Source organism: Micromys minutus (assembly GCF_963924665.1).
Source record: "Micromys minutus genome assembly, chromosome: 20".
In the NCBI taxonomy this organism is placed as follows: Eukaryota; Metazoa; Chordata; class Mammalia; order Rodentia; family Muridae; genus Micromys; species Micromys minutus.
In genome coordinates, this window is record NC_137955.1 from 38,616,501 (window position 1) to 38,638,106 (window position 21,606).

The following is a 21,606-nucleotide window of genomic DNA, read 5'->3' on the forward strand; positions in this document are numbered from 1 at the left end:
TAAGATCAAAGGCTCAGTTTAAATGTGAAGCCTCTGACTGGGGTTACTGTCAAGCAATATCACTGAGGACCTACTGGGAATTGTGGGATTTGTGTGTAATTGGACAAATCCATGCCTTCAAGATAAAGGGTTCCTTATAAGTAATAAATTTCAGCTAAGAATTTTAAGAATGATGATGAAATAAACAAACAAAAATTATCCTCACTGAGGAAAAAAAACTGGAAAATTCATGAGGTGAATTTTAGATGGTTTAGTTCTATGGTCCCCTTTTTACATTTTTAAACACGAGTTTTAGTTTGTGAAATATTGTCATTCCTTTTTGATAGCAATACTTAATACATGAGAAGTTAGTTTAATTTTTAATCATATAAAGTTGCTTCAATAATTTATTATAAACCATTGTATTTGTCGGTTATGAAACAAAGCTTGAGGAATTTTCAAATATAAGAAAATCATATTAATTATCTGTGGTCATGCATTATTTAAGATAATATTTTATATCTTTATATAAAAAGCAGATCAGATATAATTAAAGTGAGCAAAAAGGAGGAAATATATATACATATATATATATATAAAATTGTCTTTCCTAAATATAAAGTTAGTTTCATTAATGGAACAAGTCTAGTAGAAATACAGGACTGTCTCAGCAGGTGAAAAGCTTGCCAAAAGGCCTGAGAACAGAGTTCGATTTCCAAAATACGAAAAAAGTGAATTGGTTAATAAGCACTGACTATGTGGAAACTACTTTAAAAGATTATGGTAGTATTTCAAAAAATATTCTACCACCAGCCATCACTGACTACAATATCTACAATGGAATCATTCAGGCCAGACAAATGCTGATGGCCATTATGATTATTCCAATATTTAGGAGAATAAGAAAGGAGTACCACCAAAGCCACAAGGCCTGACAGAGCAGTAAGATTACACCTTATGCTCCAGGCTACCTCTGTTGTAAGAAGATTAAACAGTCTGCAGCTGTAGGTTGAGAAAATAGATCAAGGAGAAACTTCTTCCTAGCATGTTCAGATTTCTACATTTGACTCAAAGACAGCAAAACACATTGTGTTTGCATTGGCCTGCAACATTAACAATCAGCAGGTGGTGCCTGCAACATTAACAATCAGCAGGTGGTAGCAGAGATAAAACCACAAGCTATATAACAAGGAAATTGTACTGAAAACTGCATGGTACTGGTACTGAGATAGGCATGTGAATCAGTGGAATAGAATAGAAGATCCAGAAATGAACCCTCAGATATATGGTCACTTGATTTTTGACAAAGGAGAAGTAAACATTCAATGGAAAAAGGACAGCCTATTCAACAAATGGTGTTGGTTCAACTGGCACTCAGCATGCAGAAAAATGAAAATAGACCCTTTCTTATCTCCTTGTACAAAGCTCAAGTTCAAGTAGATCAAAGGTCTCCACATTACACCAAGTACACTGAAAATATTAGAAGAGAAAGTGGGGAAAACCTTAGAACACAAAGACACAGGAGAAAATTTCCTAAACAGAACACCAATGGCTCATGCTCTAAGGTCAAATATCGACAAATGGGACTTAATGAGATTGCAAAGTTTCTGTAAGGCTAAGGACACTGTCAAGAAAACAAAATGCCAGCAAACAGATTGGAAAAAGATCTTTACCAACCCCACATCAATTAGAGGCCTAATATCCAAGGTATAAAATGAACTCAAGAAGCTAGACACCAGAGAACAAAACAATCCTATTAAAAATGGGGTACAGAGATAAATAAAAAATTCTCAATCGAGGAATATCAAATGGCTAAGAAGCATCTAAGGAAGTGCTAGACATCCTCAGCCATCAGGGAAATGCAAATCAAAACAACCCTGAGATTCCACCTCACACCAGTCAGATTGGCCAAGATCCAAAACTCAGATGACAGCAGATGCTTGTGAGGTTGCAGAGAAAGAGGAGCACTTCTCCACTGTTGGTGGGGTTGTAAACTGGTACAACCACTCTGGAAATCAGTCTGGCAATTTCTCAGAAAATTGGACATAGTACTACCTGAAGATCCAGCTATTCCACTTCTGGGCATATACCCCAGAGACACTCCAATATACAACAAAGACGCTTGCACCACAGTGTTCATAGCAGCTCTATTTATAATAGCCAGAAGATCGAAAGAACCCAGATGTCCTTCAGAGGATAAATAGATACAAAAACTGTGGTACATTTACACAATGGAGTACTACTCAGTTATCAGAAACAATGACTTAACAAAATTCTTAAGAAAATGGCTGCATCTAGAGAATATCATTCTGAGTGAGATAACCCAGTCACAAAAGAACAGACATAATATGCAGTCACTGATAATTGGATACTAACCCCAGAAAACTCTGAACACCCAGAAACAACTCAGTAACCATATGAAGTTCAAGAAAAACAAAGGCCAATAAATAAATAAATAAATAAAAATTTTAAAAAATGAAAAATCATTATGCTTATATTTTACACACCAAGAAAACTTTGAGTATTTCCAGGTTACATCCTGTTTCACATGTACTTTATGCTCAGTGTAACTAGTAAGATTTTAATGTACACTATCAAACCTTTAAAAAAATCAAGTACTGACAAAAGTTTATTCATATACTTTTATGCAAAATGTTTTTAAAATCTGTACATTTATCTTTGTTCTTTAAAATAAAGTTGTTCAATTAAAAAAGAAAGAAAGAAATTCACAGTAATCTTCTACTACATGTCAGAGGCCAGTCTGAAGTACTTGAAACTCTTGTCTCAAAAACAAACAATGGCAGGCACTAGTGCAGACTGACTATGTGACAACAGCTTGACTATACCTCAACTAAATACACACACACACACACAGAGAGAGAGAGAGAGAGAGAGAGAGAGAGAGAGAGAGAAAGAGAGAGAGGAGGGGGGAAAGAAAGAGAGAGAGAGAGGAAATACTCACAAATTTAAACCAGCCTTTAAATAATATAATCAAATATATTTTCATTTTCTCTTTAGTTATATAATATAATTAGAATAATATACACATATCAGATTATCTTACACTATGTAGAGAGGATAAAATAATAGTTCTTGTGATTACATGAATGAACTGGCCATTATTAGCTCCACTTCATTCAACAGGTTTCATATTGTACTAATAAATTTAGTGTGATCTCAAAGTCTTCAGAAAAAGACATTACATAGAATGATGATGAATAGATTTTAAATGGATATCTTTATTTAAGAATTAATTTAGACAGGGCCAGACTGAAGGCTCAACCAATAAAGGTGCCTGCTGTCAATCCTGCTGATTGAACTTCATTTTTAGTTCTACATGGCAGAAGGAGAGAACCAAATCCATTAAGTTTTCTCTTACACAATCCTTGTTGCACATGAGAAACACATGTCTGTTAACATGCCCACATCCACACCCATCCACAGAAACATATATTCTCACAACAATGTACCTTTAAATTATTTCTAAGCAAACAGCAGTATTTATGCTAAGAGCATTGTCCATACCTCTACCTCTACCTCTACCTCTACCTCTACCTCTATCTCATCTCTCTCTCTCTCTATCTATATTTATATCTATATCATCTATATCTATCTATATCTATATCTATATCTATATCATCTATATCTATATCTATATCTATATCTATATCATCTATATCTATATCTATATCATCTATATCTATATCTATATCATCTATATCTATATCTATATCTATATCATCTATATCTATATCTATATCATCTATATCTATATCTATATTGCTATTACTTTGTATTATTTTAGCTTTCCTATAGTACATTTTTTCGTTGTATGCAGATACATACATCTGATATTTCTGAGAAAATGATCCCCCTCTACATTGGTTCTCATAAAACAGACATGTTGCTAATCATTTTTATTTCCTGTGATATAAACACACTGTACTCATTGCCTTCATTCATTTGCTGCTTGAATCCTACTTTTCTTCTGAAACTGTCCTTAGTTGTCTGGGTAATATCTGTAGAGAAGAAATGTACTCTGCCTATATCCACAAAAATCTCTAGATGTTTTTAACAAAAATACAGAACCAAAAACTATTTGTGGGTCAACTGTATTCTTGCATAAGCTTTGGCAAGAGTAGAATGATATGTCAATGCAGTCTGCATAGAATGTTAATGTATTATGACAAACCTCCATCCATTCCATGATATTGAATTTTTTGTTATTTTAATTTTTTGAGGTTTTCTTTTTTTTATTAAATATTCTCTGTATTTACATTTCAATTGTTATCCCCTTTCCACCAATCACATCCCTTCTACCCCTCCAATTACCCCCATGAAGATGGTCCCTCTCCCAACCACCCTCTTTCCCCTCAGCACCTTGGCATTCCATACATTTGGAAAACAAGCCTTTCATGGACCAAAGACCTCTCTTTCCTTTGATGCCAGAGAACGCCATCCTCTGCTGCATTTGCACTTGGCACCAAGGATCTCTCCACGAAAACTCAGTGGTTGGTGTTTTAGTCCCTGGGAGCTGTTGTGGGTTTGGTTAGTTGATCATTTTGCTATTCACATGGGGTTGCAGACCCTTTCAGCTCCTTAAGTCCTTTCTCTAGCTCTTTCATTGGGGTCCCTGTGTTCAGTCAGATGGTTAGCTATGCGCATCCTCATATGTATCAGTATGGCTCTGGCAGAGACTCCGATGAGGCATCCATATCAGGCTCCTGTCAATAAACTCTACTTGATATCTGCAATAGTGAGAGGGTTTAGTGGCTGCATATGTGATGGATCCCCAGGTGAGGCAGTCTCTGGATGGTCTTTTCTCCAAAATTTTAAATCCATTTTTTGTACTGTGCTGGTATTTTGTTCCTCTCTGTAGTGGACCCACCTCTCCTATGGTGGGATTTTGAAAAACAGGTCTTGTCACATGGAGGAATTGATATGCTCATACAATCACCAGACTTCAAGCATGTGATTGGTACATTCATTACTCATATATATTCCTAGTTTTGAAAATTTTAATGTAATCTTCTATTCATGTAAATATTCTTTTCAAAATGTATATGAACTTTGAAGCTCCTCAGTTATGTCTCTCAAAAGATGTTTTAAGGTAGAGTGTAAAACTGGTCAGCATTAAATAATTTATCATTGTAATGCATATCAGCATTAACACCTTTTGCTCATTGTTATGTGGATGCCAAGTAGAATAAAAGTTTTTCTTGATGAGCATTTCTTCCTCCATGGGGTGTCCCACAGAAATTGTCAGGGTCCTCAGTTAGTTTCCGCTCTGTTTTCTGTTGCTCCTTGGCTGTGTCCTGTACACTGTCATATTACCTAGTTTTAAAATGACACAAATGCTTCAAAAAGTCATACATCAAGTCTCTTTTATGGTATTTTTTTTTCTACAAGTCTGAAGAACCTTTGTGTTTCTGAATTTTAGAATCAAACATCAGTTTTTATGAGCAGCTTTCAGAGACTCATATTTAATTATAGTGAATCCACTCATCAAAATGGAAAGTTTTGCTCATGCTATTTTTTCTGTCCTTAAGCACAGACATAATAGTAACATTAATTATGTTACTTCTTCTTCAATAAAGTTCAATCAAACATTCTGAATATAGAGCTGCCAAGTGCTTTATTAGACTTACTTTTAGATTCCTTTATCTCTGGTTAATTGGTTTTGTTAATTTTCAGCATTAAGAATATTTTATGTTGAATATTTCTCCATTTGGTTTTTCACTAGAATGTCACTAGAATGCAAAAATGCATTTTTTTTTTTTTGTTTTCTGTTTCTATGTTGAGTATTTATGTGTGTTCTTTAGTTCTCTATGTTGATAAAACTTCTACTTATTTGAGAATATTGATCACTGCTCTGGTTACTGATTTGCCAACATGAAAGAATCTCCAGCTATCTGGAAAAAGAATTCATAACAACAACAATAACAACAATAACAAAAACAAAATGCTCTCATTAAATTTGTATGGAGGCAAATCTGTAGGAACATTCCTTGACAGATTTGTAAAGTCTTAGCCAACAGTTTCTGTGTCAGCACTGGGAATGTGTGCCTGGGCTGTATATGAAAAGCAGACTGAACAAGCAACAGGGGCAAGCTAGGGGCAGCACTGTTTCACACCTCTGATTTAGTTCCCATATTTAGTTCTTTCCTTGTCTTCCAATGATGTTGGATGGTAGCATGGAAGTGCTAGTCAAATAATGTCACTCCTTCAAGAGTTGTTTCTGTTCATGCCCTTTATCACAGCAATAGAAACTGAAGTAAAGCACTGTCCCTTACCCCTTCATTTCTCTCTGTCTCTCCCTATATCCAGTCTTTATTGCTATTTACACAGCTCTTATATGTGAGTGTGTCTTTGTGTGTGCCTATGCATTTGTATTATATATGTGTGTGACTATATATATATATATATATATATATATATATATATATATACATAATTATATATATTACATATTGTCTATTTCCTTAGAAATGTGTCTCATCCTTAGCTTGAGAGTTGCCCGTGGCCATGGAGACCAATATATGAAACCCAACAAAGCATTATTAAACTACTGAACACTCAATACAAATGTATTTGGTTACTTATAATATGGCATTGCTTTTCATGAGTTTAGACCTTGTAAATGATTTATCATGTGATAATGGAAAAAGGTTGGACATTGAACATTTAGATTTGCCTTTAGAATTTTCAGGATTACAAACATATTCTTCATAAACATTCAAACACTTAATTTGTAAAATATTGGTGGTTTTTTTGTTCGTTTTGTTTTGCTTTGCTTTTTTTTTTTGCCATTGCATGGTGTGTATCAACAGATTTCCAAAAATTTTTATACTCTAACAAGTAAACTCTTAATGTAAATTTTTTTTGATCTACTCATAAAGACATAGTAAAACCAGTAAATAGAAATACACATAGATCAAGAACTAGACAGCTAAAGACAATGAAGTTGTATTTTTCTACAAAGATTTCTGAAACTTTACTTTGAAATGAAAAGAAAAATAAAGGGAAATAAATATGTTTTTTTTTTTTTTTATTCCATGTTATAGGGTTGGTGAGCCTTTAGAAAAAAGTGAAGACTAAGTTTAAAACATATTTTATAAAACTGAATGGAGCTGATAGCTTTCTCCCATTCTATTTCCTGAATAACATAATTTCCTTGATATAAAAATTATTTTGGTTTTCATTTCAAGCCCTGATGTTCATTTTTCTGTAAGCTAATGAATTCTAACCGGGACAACGTTCATAGAGTTGTCTTTTGCCAACTGTCCTGCTATTTCATTCAGAGCTAGAGACAAGCCACAGCATTAAGGAGATTTATTGTAAGCCGAGTCTCTAAAGTAACTATTGAAATACTAAATACATCCCTGTGTGTTTTGCAGACAATCCCGATTTGCTGAGCCATGTCTCCGTGGGTATTAGAGTTCTGGATGTCAATGACAATCCACCTGAACTTGCCAGGGAATATGATATTGTTGTCTGTGAGAATTCTAAGCCTGGTCAGGTAAGTTAATTCCTTTCTTCCTATCATCTGAATGGAAGAAAAATAAGGAGCTTTACTTCTAGTGTTGTTAGCTATTATCCCCCAAATCCCCCAGTGTCGTTTTTATGCTCAGTGGCAATAATTTTATAAGGTTTTAAGTACAAAATAGATACCTTTTTGGGCATCCTGGAAAATGAATTTTCCCTGAATCACAACGTAATTCAGGAAAATGAGCTTATTTAGGCATTATCCATTCACCATATCAATAAGATGGTATTGAATGGTCTAAGTACAGTCGTACACTCAGTGAGAAGCAGTGTCCACTCATGGTCCCAGGAAACTTAGAGACCATATCTGGGAGGAAAGTCCAGGATAATATCACTTTCTGGACTCTAAAAAAGTGACACTTAGGATGGAATATTGGTTATAAAAGGTGTGAGAATGCTTTGGTGTATGTGTGTGTGTGTGTGTGTGTGTGTGTGTTTGTGTGTGTATACTGTGAGGAGCCTCTATGAAATATGTGATAGGGAGAATAAAGAAAAGGCAGAAAGAGAAGCTGAATAAAGCATGAACTCCATTAGAAGAAATACAAGTCTCCAACTCAATTGAACCCATTGAGAACAAATGAACCTGAATGAGAATCATGTCACATGCACTATGACAAAGTAGATGTAACTCACAACCAAACTAAAGTGAAGGGATTACCTTGGTTGCAGTCGTTCACTAGGGTCTTCTCAGAGACCACAGACTGCCAGTATGGTAGCATTCTTGTTCCCAGACAAGTCCTGTGAATGGATTGCTTCTCAGAGAACTGCATGCAGCCTCAATTTCACATTAGCATCACACTGGTATTTACACCATCATTACATAAAGAAATGAAATGTGTTCTTTCATGTGGATATACGGGAAGATCAGTAGCACTTCCTGAACTGAATCACTGTGTATGCATTTTTAATACCAAAGGGAGGATAATTCGGTTTAGTCTAAGGCAGACAAGTTTTAGACTCACAGGGATACAGAACCAGAGAACCTACCAATGTTTGCTGGAGTTTAAAGAACTGAGGTAGTGGTGTGGGAACCAATATTTACATATGGCAGCATTGTGTAATACACTTACGATGATACAAATGTTCTGGGGCAGGTCCTTATCAATTGTAGAACATGTTTGCTTGCAACATTATCTAACTTCTCACTTCTATGGGAAATGCAAAAAAAAAAAAAAAAAAAAAGCAAGAAATAAATATCCACGTGTAAATTTGCAAAACTAAAAATAACCCCTCATTTATTAAAGAAGAATGTAATGGTGTAAACATAACACAGTCAAAGGAAGAACAATACTGTGAGCTGATACTTCATCAGAAAATGTAGAACTAAAAATTAAGAGGCGACTTTCAAATCAACAACATGGTGAAAACAGCCATAAATGGTATATTTCATAACATCGTTCTCAGTAATGAATCCAAAAAAAAAAAAAAAAAAAAAAAATCTCAGACAATGCAAGTTGTTAGTATAAATAAAAACCAAACTTGTTTAAAGTAAAATGAAAAAACAAAAACCAGTAACCTTACTACTCTAATAATATGAGGTAGTCAGCATATGTATAAATATCACAATACTTGACCTACAGAGTCATTTTTCATTATCACTATCAAACTTGTACACAAAGGAGAACTTAGTGTTACATTCAGATACACACTGTTTTTAATGTGATAAGAAATATATTCAAAATTATAAACAGAAAGAAACAGATCACATGGTAGTCATGGGATATATCTCAGCAATGGATACTCTGCTCACATAAAAATTTGACAATGATATTGAAAATAAAGCCTTAGTGCTGCCATGCTTTATGTAATGGGGGAATACACCACTCTTATGTCATATTAGTATATGTTTTCAACTACTCACAAAATATTTACAAAATTTTAGTACTGGCTAAGCTAAAAAAATTAAATATTAGAAAAGAATAGATTTCATTATTGCCATAATAAAATACCTTATGAAACTAAAAAAAAATATGTTCCAAAAATACCATTTGGTATGTATTACTAAATGTTCTTATTTTTTATAAAATAATATTAAAATTAATAAGAATATTAAATTAGAATGAGAGTGCACATATGCCATTTGAAATATGTATAAATTATTCAACAGTAAATGAAAAAATTCAAATTTGTATTATAGAAAAATTAAAAAAAATAAAAAGTAGATTAAGCATTCAGTTTTGGTGCTACAGAGGGAATGGGTTAATCTACATGACATAGAAAAGAGCAATTTATTTATGAGCAATAGTGAATAAAATTAACGTAAGCCTTTTCCACAAACAAACAAACAGCCCATAGAAGGAGAAGATCATGATAAGAAAAATAAAAGAAATTAATAAATTACAATACCAAGAATAGTAAAAGAAAAGTTTCTAATAGCTTATATTTATATAGAATGCTATTACTAAAACAAAATCCTTTTATGGAAGACTTTGAAAAATTAGAGGATGTTTTTCTTGTTTCTTTTTTATGTTTTCCTTTGCTTTCTTTGATTTTTCTAAGGTATCCCAGGAACAGTGACTACTCTTTATTTTTAAACAAAATGGATTGCTTGTACAAACGACATATCCCCAGAACTGTTCTCAGAAAGAATGACAGCCCAAGAATTGAAAAATATTACAGCATCACTCACTCTTTATTAACATCAGTAGACAGCATTGGATATTAATGTTCATTATTCTACACAGAGCAAGTCTCCTCTCTGAATACAGATTGAGATATCAAAATGGTATACTGATTAAAAAAAAGAGAGAGAAATAGGAAACAAACATGTATAATACTCAAATCCCTCAAGTAGGTAGTGCCAAGAAATTTAATAAAGGTGAGTGGAATCAATATTTATAAGAACATAAGCCAAAATGTTGTGTGTAAATACAAATTTAAAAGAGCATTCTACATCTGCTAAACACAATGTCAATGAAAAACTCTCCATAGACCACAATTAAAACAGAAAGACTGAATGCGAAAAATAAAAAACATTTAAAAAAACCCAAAGATTTCCAGAGAAAAGTGGAACCTTATTATAATCAATTACTCCTTACATATTACATTCTCTAAGACTCAGATATGTATCACAATAAAACTTAATTTGTTCATTTGTAATATACTCCAATATGAAAAAGAAGTAGACAAAAAACATTTATTGCTTCCTAATTCACTTCATACCTGAACATATCAGATATTATTAGGCCAAATATACCTAACTGTAATTATGTATAATTAATTATGCATTTAAATATAGTTTTCTATATCTATATATCCAAGATACATACACACTTACATATATGTTTGTATATGTATATATGCTTTTACATAAAGATGTCTGTATTACATTATACTAGTATATATAATATGTTATATATTTATGTATATTTTTGTAAGTTAAGAGATTATGTACCTTGTAAATTATATACATTATAGGTAACATATAAAATTTTTCAATATGTATACTGTTTTGCTTTTTTGAACCAGGTTCTCACTGTTTAGCTGTGGGTAACCTGGAACCTGGTGGGATAAAACTGTCACAGGCTCCCACTCTAAACCACAATGTACACGTACATATTTTAATTATATTAGAAACTGACTTTTTGTTTGAGAAATCATTTAAAATTTCAAAAATACAGTGTGCTTTCTTTAACTTGTGCAGCACACACGTGTTCTCTCATAGTCAATATCACATGCAGTCTGGAGTGTGAAGAAATGATGCCAGGTTGTTTTCACTTTAGCTCATGTGATTTTTGCTTATGACATTGATCTTGGCAGGATTTCTCATTCAGACTTTCTCCTCTGTTCCCTGATTAAGCCTATAGAAGTTTCCTTTGTCAATACCTTTGCAACATCCATCGTGTAATTCCACTGCTAGTTTGTTAGCTTTTGGTAATGATGTTGTGTCTTGAATTTCATCTTACTTACTTGCTTTCATAAGGCCAAAAACATACCAGCATGAAGTAAGCTGTAGTTAATGCTCCACACGGTGCTTCTAATCTCCTTTTTCTCCTTGTTACCCATAAGTACCTTAATGCTCCAAGATAGTTTCAATTTGACTTATAGCCTTAAATTATTTACATCTATCTAAAACGCGGAACACATGAAGATCTGTGTGAAGGAGAGATACAACAACAACCAGATTTCCAACCAATAAAACAACTTTTAAAGAGATTTTAATGATGTAAAACTCAAAATGAGAAAATACATGTAATATTTGTCTTTTTGATACAAACTTTGTTCACTTGATGTGATTGTCTCCAGTTGCATCATTTTTTTCTGGGAATTAAGTAATTTTTTGAGGCTTAAAATGTGTTTAACACTGGTACTCAAGATAATTTAACATTCTGGAGGAAAAGATTAAGTAATTAAGTATAATTTTCAACCTTTTTAAAGAAACCATCACTGGCCAATTTGATCTCTATGGTGGGCCCCTAACAGGAAAACATCTTCTAGATCATTCTGTTCCTTCTTTGTATTCTGGAATACATGCTCATGAGATTTCTGATGGAATTAAAAAAAATAATTGTCTCTGAACTGAAATACAATAACATTTAAGCTTTGAATTGTGTAATAAATTGAAGGTAGTCTGTTTATGTTTCCCTTGAGAAAATAACACGTACATCTATCACTTGTTTCTAAGGTTGAATATAGTCCTATGGATGTTTTGAGCACCTAAACATATCTGGATGTCACTGTGGTAGATAATGTTACACTTTGGAGTTCAAATCAAGTATAAGAGCAGCAGTTGGGTCAAAATAAACACAGTTCTAAGTAGCAGCACAGAGATACTCCAAGTTAATATGGTTTATAGTTCGGAAATATATATTGTTTAAACCACATTAACATGAGAGTCAGGTACACATGAAATTTAGAGTCGATTCCCAAACTACAATGAATCCATATAAATTTATATTTGACCAAATGTGAGTTTTCTTTTATTCACATCAAATATGCTGTGGCCTTTTTACTATCCATAAAGATAAACTTAGAGGTAGATAACATTAAGAGCCATTTCTTAGGTAAGAATATAAGTCTGTTGGTAGAGTGCCTGTCTAACATTAAGGGAACCCTGAGTTCTATCTATAGCTCAGCATTAATTAGGTGCCCTAGGGCATCTCCCATCAAAGGGTACAAATTCAGGATGAGCTAGTTCATATAAAAGACTATATCTCAAAACATAATTATTTTATTGTTTAATATAGGCACTGCCACATCCCATAAAATTTTATCAGTTACATAACTTTGCATGAAAAATATAACATGTTTTATTACAGATTTATAGTCTATCATAATTCAATCAATTTGACACACAAAAGTTCATATTATTATAGAACAAGTTTATGTGATCATGTAGGATTTGACAATAGAACAAAATCACTGATTGCTTTAAACAATATATTGTTTCCCAAGACATTAGCTTTAAAGGGCGTGCTGAAGACAGTGCACTTGACAAAATGTTAAAACTGCAGACAACCATGTTGCTCTGTCATAGATTTCAGTAGGAGATTGTGATAAGCATCACAGCAAGGACAGAGTCAAAGTCCTGTCCTTGGTGCTGAATTAGAAAATTTACATGATAAACAAAACATCAATTGAGGAATATCAAATGGCTGAGAAACATCTAAGGAAGTGCTCAACATCCTTAGCCATCAGGAAAATGCAAATCAAAACAACCCTGAGATTCCACCTCACACCAGTCAGATTGGCCAAGATCCAAAACTCAGATGATTGCAGATGCTGGCGAGGTTGTGGAGAAATAGGAACACTTCTCCACTGTTGGTGCAGTTGTAAACTGATACAAGAATTCTGGAAATCAGTCTGGCGAATCCTCAGAAAATTGGACATAGTACTACCTGAAGATCCAGCTATTCTACTTCTGGGCATATACCCAAGAGACACTCCAATATACAACAAAGATGCATGCACCACAATGTTCATAGCAGCTCTATTTATAATAGCCAGAAGCTCAAAAGAACCCAGATGTCCTTCAGTAGATGAATGGATACAAAAATTGTGGTACATTTACACAATGGAGTACTACTCAGCTATTAGAAACAATGACTTAACCAAATTCTTAAGAAAATGGCTGCATCTAGAGAATATCATTCTGAGTGAGATAACCCAGTCACAAAAGAACAGACATAATATGCAGTCACTGATAGTGGGATTCTAACCCCAGAGTCTCGGACTGCCCCAGAAACAACTCACAGACTGTGTGAAGTTCAAGAAAAAAAAAAACAAAAAAAAAAAAAACAAAAACAAAAACAAAAACATTGTGCTCAATCCTTACACACCAAGAAAATGTTGAATAATTCCTGGTTACATCCTGTTTTACATGTACTTTTTGCTCATTGTAACTAGAAGACCTTAATGTAGAATATCAAACCTTAAAAAAAAAAAAAGCCAAAAATGTATTTGTATACATTTATGCAAAAATGCTTAAAATTAAAAAAAAGAAAATTTACATTAATATAAACTAGTTACATTGATTTTTCCTTGTAATCTACTCTCATGCCAATACACTATGCTTAATAAAATTTTAAAACCAGTTACATTTATTTTTTGATATTGTCAAATTTTTCATTGTGCATTGACTTACAATTAACAAATATCAACTTGATTCTACTTCACTTTCAAAAGTTGGACTCTCTTTGTGCCTGTTTGTTTGTCCCAGCAACCTGAATCATCAAACATATTATGCACTTATCAGTCTTTGGGTTTTATGACTTTATATGTGTGAAACTAGAAAATAACAAGAGTCGATTTAAAGTTGTTAGAGCTTGCACCTTACAAACAGTCACAGAAAGATAAAGTATCCATAACAGCCAATAAGATGGCCTTGAAAAATTTAATTGTGGAGAACTGTCATTTGTTTAGTTATGTGCTGTGTTTATATTTTCTAAGTTACCTAACTGGACTATTCATATATCTTAATATAGATGAGATTAAATAATACCAAAAAGAAGAATCAATAAAACTGAGAGTGATAAATACAAAGGAAAACATGATGATAAAAGTAAATTAATAAAAATTGACTTAGGCTTGCACTTTACCATCGTAATTGTTTGAGTATGAGATACAATGGACCCTTACAAGCATGTTGGAATATTCAGCTGTCATTTGTACTGTGGATGATACTGGAGGATGTTTCAAGAAATTGTTTCTTAAAGTTAAAGAGGTCTCAGAAATTGCTTTCATGAAATTGGAAAGGATATGTTAGAAAATATAAAAACAAATAAACCAAAAGAAAACAATGCAATTAATGTCCCCAGAATTAACACAAAGAAGCTCATGTTTGTAAGATTTAAAAAGAACTAAACTTTTTATATGTTATTTTAAAATAAGTGGTAAAGTATTATGCTCCCTATGAACTTACAATAAACTTCTGAGTTGGTCTAGATGAATTGTTCTTTAACAATACTTCAAAAATTCTGTATTAAGAAGCAATTTGCATATAACTCATAATATTATGAAATATTGCAGGGAGAGTAGAATTAAAAATAAAAGATTTATAATAACTGAATATCTTCAGTATAAGTTTATTTTTGAAAACATGAAATATATTTATGCAAGTTTGTCTTTGTGTGTACAAATGTGTGCATTGGGGGTGTGCATCCCTGTATGTGTGTGTGTGTGTGTGTGTGTGTGTGTGTGTGTGTTGGACACTGTGACTTGAGGTACAGCATTTGAGTATATTTAATCCTGAAACTAATTTGAAAATTTAGACATGATTTTCATTTAACTATATTAAGAAATGATGTGCAGAGAATGCAACTATATTACTCAGTTGGCACTACATTTTGAACTCTATTTGAAGCTTTTTGCACATTTGAGGAAAACAGTGAGATTGCTCTGATTCTCTATCAGCACATTTGTCTACTAAGTGTCAAAAGTCAAAAGGGAAGAAGATATCTATCTGGAGAAGTAGGTGTATTTAGAATGGAAAGGAAAAACAACAGGATGAACTTTCAGCCCCGATGTAAATACTTTAGAGGGAAATAAATTAGGATAGCAAGATAGAGATGTCTTTCTCTAAAAATCCGGAATGGTGACTGAGGAATAGTTTCCCACTGAGATTACCGAGGTTGATGATTGATGGCAGAGATGTGTATTGAGGTGTAAGTGTGTGCAGAAGACACCTGAAACTTCAGTGCTACAATACACCATCTAAGAACATAAAAAAGCATGCTGTTCTTTTTGTTTTGTTTTTGTATTCCTCCCATATCTATGTTTTCTCATTTACCAGCCAATGGTATCAATACATAGAGATGAATTTGATTTTTCACCGTGTTATACTTTAAATGTGTTAATACTTTCGTAAAACATCTCGATCATGGAGAAACGATCTTACTTGCATATTTTATTTTTTATCTCTTGTGAAATGTATTTGAAAAATACTATTTTTGCATTTCGAATAATCTACTGTCAGTAGAAGCTATTTTAGTGTTTTTTTCCCTTGTTTAAAAATAGAAGTGAACCACCTGAATTATTTCAACAGGAATATGTTAAATAAGAGATCATTTGTTCTTGTTTGTTTGGGTATTTACTTTTTAAGGAAGCGTTGTCCAGGGTAATTAGAATTTGTATTCTCTCCTTTGCCACCAGAATTGTATTTTTTTCTATGTATTTTGATTACCTGAACATGTATTAATGCCAAGTGAGACTCCTTCCTGTGTCTGAGCCCACACAGGGAACATTGCATCAACAAGTCACTGAGAGTTTTTTGGTGGCCTGTATCAGTGTTAGAGAGATAGCATTTCACAGTTCATGCGACTCAATTTTTTTTCTTCATATGGAATTTTGTCTCTGTGCTGTCATTCCTTGCTTCTCTTGGACCTTAAAAGAGGAAGACACTATTGTCCCTACATTAATGTACAGAGAGCAACATGTACAGCAATACTGTTCAACCTGGACACTGCCCTGACTACACACTGGAATATTATGCATATGCAAAACACTTCCTGTTTAAAGAAATCTTTCAGGAAAAGTTTATGACTGAGTATCCCCAAGCTCTTATGAGTCACAATAAAAATTAGCCCCAAGGTATCATGATTCACAGAGAAAATAGATGTTTGTACCATGATGCAATAAAATATGGGTATTTATAAATTAAACTAAATGTCTTTTCCTAAAATCAATTGGACAGAAAAGAAGGTTAATTGGTTCTTTGATGGGTTTAATTTTAAATACTTGACTTGAAAAAATAGACCTTTAAAATCTGTTAATTACCAAGACTAAAATGACACTATAATTAAAGTCAAGGGAATAAACAAATTAAACTTACTGTTAGTGTGTGTCTTTTCTTTAGGTTATCCACACCATCACTGCCACTGATAAAGATGACTTTGCCAATGGACCGAGGTTTAATTTTTTTCTTGATGAACGCCTGCCCATGAACCCAAATTTCACACTTAAGGACAATGAAGGTAAACATCAATGTGTCTTCTCGACCTATGTGTTTCCTGTTTGGACCAAGGGAGTGCAAGTTTTGCTTCAGTCTCCTACACACCCTCACAGCTTGCAAACTGACATTCAAACTCAACATGATGTTACTGTGTTAAACTCTGTGAATATCGTGGATTTAGCATTGAGCCACGTGTACAAATAACAGTGATTGATTTCACTCAGAAGTGTTTCTTTAAACAAGAGATACACATGCAGTGCGCTCATGGGCAAATTTTAAGAGAAATCACAGCTGACGAGAGTGTTTATGATCACCCCTGAAACTGCTAAAAGGAAAAAAAAATTTAAATTAGAAAAATTGAAAAAATATATCTGAGAGAGGGTCAGAAAGCCAGATGTTACGTTTGAAATCATTCTGCGTTAGCAAAGCTATTAAGCAGTGATGTGCAAATTTCATTTCCTCCCCTTATTTTGCAAGCTTTCTAAAAGATGGATAGAAACTATGCATAATTGTAAGATGATTTTAAAACTATTGTTGTTTAATCTTCTGTCTTACATGGAGAAACGGATTCTAGCAAAGTCAGTAACTGTGGAAAATCAATCTTTATTTACATGGTTTGTCCATTGATTCCTCCCTGTCCACAAGGCTCTTATTTGCTCTTTGTGAGGACTATTAATGTAATTAGTAGTTACAATTTTCTAATTAGCACCAACATTCCCTACATTCTTTTTTTTGTGGATTGTTTGAATGTGCTATGTTCTAGAGTTTATGACTAGGCAGAGTCCTGGTGGCTGACAATAATCCATCAGTCTTCTAGGGAACATGTCATTCTTTCTCTGCATACTTGGAACAAACATAAAACACATAGTTAACTCTGAGCAGAATGAAGAACTAGGATGAAGAGCACAGTTAAGGGTTTATACCTCCTGTTTATTTAATTAAAATAAATATGTGTACAAAAATGGCATAACGATGCTATCAAAGAACAGCAGTGATATTTTCTCTTAATTTCTGCACTAATAATGGAGCTTGCCATATAAGTCTAATGAGTTTTTCAGTTTAGATAAAAAATTCAGCTGACCTGTTCAATGGGTATCAATCAGGAACGCTCCATGTCAGTTTCTATGGTGTGTGGTTTTCTTTGAAGTATCCATTTCCTGCTCTTTCCGTCTTCTCCACTACCTTCACTGAAATGGTTGTAAGAGTAAAGACAGTGGTGGATGTGTGTAGATATGACACTTCTTGTCCTGCAGCTAGAATCAAGTCTTACACATGCTAGAAAGGAACATTAAATGATGATAGATTGGCCGCAGAATATAAGAATGGTTAAATGGTTTAGACAGAACGTTGAGTGATTCTTAGATGCCTAAGGATACAACTGAACCAGATTGTACACAATGCAGTGGTAAGAAGCCTATGATGTCAGCCTCTATGAAAAGTGGAAATCATAATAAAAAACAGCCATGAAAGATAAATTGAAGTTGTTTAATCTTCATAGGCTATGGGAACTATTGTTTCCATTTCATGTCTTAAAAGGAAGATATAGAAATCTGCAACTTAAAACAATTAACCTAGTAATATTTATGAATGAGTGCTTTAAAATTTTCTTAAAAATGGACTGTGAGAAGGAAAAGGAATCACATTTATTTGTCATAACTGGGCAAAACTTTAAGACTGAGAGATAATATATTATTTTCTGTCAGTTACACCAGGACTGTAGTCTATAAATCCTACTTCCAGCCCAAGATATTTGTCTCAGGAGACAATCTTTCATGGGTCTTCATGCATCTAGTCTCTTTACATCATCCTTAGTCACCCTTTGATACCAGGGAGCTCTGTGGAGAATCCAAATTTACACAGCTTAGTGGAATATATGTAAAATATACTTTATCTTCTTTCAGAAGCACTGAATGAAGCCTTCTTTGATCATTGAGCATTCATAGATAATGGCATGTTAACATGGTATAAGAATATAAAGATAATTTTTTTCTGCAATAGCTGGTTTGTCCTTGACCTAAATTTTATGACTTAAGACTCTGTGGTGTGTGTGTGTGTGTATGTGTGTGTGTGTGTGTGTGTGTGTGTGTGTGTGTGTGTGTGAAATCATCTGAGACAGATACTACAGTAATTATCAGGTTTTAGGTTAGTTAATAAAAAGTAACTCGGTTCCTTGCACTGGATAAAAGGGTTTACTTTTGTCTGTATCATAGTAATATCCCTGTTTTTTATGAACTCCGTTCTGAATAACATGATTTAATACAGTTATTTTTTGTTGATTTGTATGTGCTATAACTCATTTTATTTCCTCATTAATTTGGAACCTACTAATTCATCAGGAAGTCGAAGAACTAAAATTGTCAAGAATGCTTCATTTCATTGTTAAAATATTTCTGGGCTTACTTAGCTTTCATTACTCACACTGACATATGCTGGAAATATACTGCAAGAAAACACCAGCATGGAGCTAATGATCTGGTAGTGAGGCAGGAGGTCTGTCAGTGAAAATGTGTTCCAAATACTCACTCCTTTGGTTGGTGGCTATTTTTTATAATAGACCATCAAGACACTCGTGAATCATTTCATTTTTTTCATGTATTTCTTGGACAGCTCCATATTAAGAGTTATATTGTGGATATCAGCCTAATCTAATCATAGTAGCTCTTGAGTGTGGCCTAAATCCATTGAAGTTGAACAGATCTATTAACTTCTGATTAGGACTCCAACTTTCAGCAGTAATATATTGCTGATTAAGTCTCCAATCTTCACAGGGGAAGGGATTGAAACATCCATGCAGCACTTAGAGATGCTTCCATGGTACTATTTTACATAAAGTAGATTCACTGCTTCCTCCACAAGCTATTTAAAGATCTTCATCTGAATCTAGTCAAAAGGCAAACTGAGGAGATTCTATTGGTACCTTTGTTCTCTGTTTCTTAAAAGTCTGGAGAATTTTATTGACAGCTTATTTGTGCCATGTCTGTGGTCCTGGATTCATTGTCTGTTTGTCACCTAGACAGACACAGTGAGCTGTTCTTTGCTATTCTCTTATCTTAAAAGAATTTTAGTTTAGGGCTTCAGCTCTCTGCTAGATGCCCAAAAGTAATTTTCAATTGATCCTTTCACTTTAGAAAAAAATCTCTTTGAAGAAAATCAGTCACACCCATTTGAGATCTTTCATTTCCAGGTTGAATACCATCCTTGGAAACTTACAAGAGCTCTCATAGTTTCTCTGTCTCCAGAGTGTAATCTTGATTCCTTAGAGGCTCCTAAGAAAAGTCACTAGGGGTAGAACAAATAAATCACTACTTGCTATCTGTCGAGTGTTCAGATTTCCTCTTCTGTGAAATCTTAATCTTCCTAATTTTCTTGCTGCACTGGTTTCTCTCCCACCAAACAAACACTTGCTTTCCATTTTCAAGGTTCCTTTTTGTAATCAGTGGACTACAGTTTGGCTTAAACATACATTTCTGAATCTCTTTATGTTGATTTATATAAAAACCCAGGGAAATTTGGGTGTAATTTTACTAAATAGACTGAATATTAACTTGGCTTGGAAAATAAAATAAAACGTGTTCAATGATTACCTGTCTTCATAATGATGGCTATAGAATGTTCCTAATATGCTAAAATATTTGATATTTAGAATATAATTGTAATTGACTCAGAAACTTATCACCAATTTGCAACAACATGCAGATCTCCAAAACATCTGAAACTTGGGATACTATAAAACACACATCAATGGAAATAAGAGTTTATTACTATGTTATTAATAAATGATCATATCCTAGGAACACAACTCGTGGTTATCTCAACTTTCATATTAGAATAACAGAACAAAAATGATTATCAATGAATATCTACAAATATATTTGTATAAACATCGATTATGGTATTACAGAACTCTCAGAAATTCGGGGCAAGAAGCTTCAGAGACTTTCATATGCATTTAACTTTTTTCTTTTGTCTTGGAAAAAACAATACACATTCCAAAGGGATTTATCTCATCATCAGAGTCATGTTAATTCACACACAGAGGTGAGCAATAAACTGTTCTCAGTGCTTTAAAAAAAAAAAAAAACTGAGGTATTTGAACTCAAGACCTAAAACACGCTACCCTCTTCACAATTACTGAAGTTCTAATATTTCGAGTAGCCAGTGTGGAATATTCTGTGAGTCTTGGGATTCATTCTGGAACCTTTAGTTTATGGCAGTTTGTCTTTTGTACTACATTCATTAATGTAAACCTGAAGTTCTCTGCATCCAAGGCTCAGTTTCTTATGTCACTATTATAAACCTGCTCGAATTCTCTGCTCTGCACCATACAATGTGCTCTATAGGTATCCTGTAACCTAAGGTAAACATGAACACACTGACTATACTAAATGACGAGCTCTCTTGAGAGGAGTGGTACCTGACTCTACTGGGAGAGAATTGCAATAGTTCATAACCTCACACTCCTGTCTATCCATCTCTGAAAGATTTTCTTGAAACATGGAATGGTTAAATAAAAATGTCTCTTTGGATATATCCAACATTCATTGAAGTTTCCAAGAATATCCTTAGGTATTGGATAAATTCTAGGGTCTCTAACTATACTAGAAGAATTCTTGGAAATCTGATCTGCGTCTTTAAGCAGAATGTAACATTATATGCTAGGTTTCATAGTTTGAATGAAAAATGTTTATCAGCTG

General features: G+C 33.5%; 1 protein-coding gene across 1 annotated transcript in view; it reads left to right on the forward strand.

Moving 5' to 3' along the window:
- Positions 1-21,606, forward strand: part of CDH18 (cadherin 18) — a gene marked incomplete at both ends in the record, with an annotated part of 287,053 nt that overhangs the window by 249,553 nt on the left and 15,894 nt on the right. Inside the window, 2 exons of the mRNA XM_080933534.1 lie at positions 7,377-7,498; positions 16,817-16,934. Coding sequence (XP_080789660.1) covers positions 7,377-7,498; positions 16,817-16,934 — 240 coding nt within the window. The remainder of the gene's footprint in view (positions 1-7,376; positions 7,499-16,816; positions 16,935-21,606) is intronic.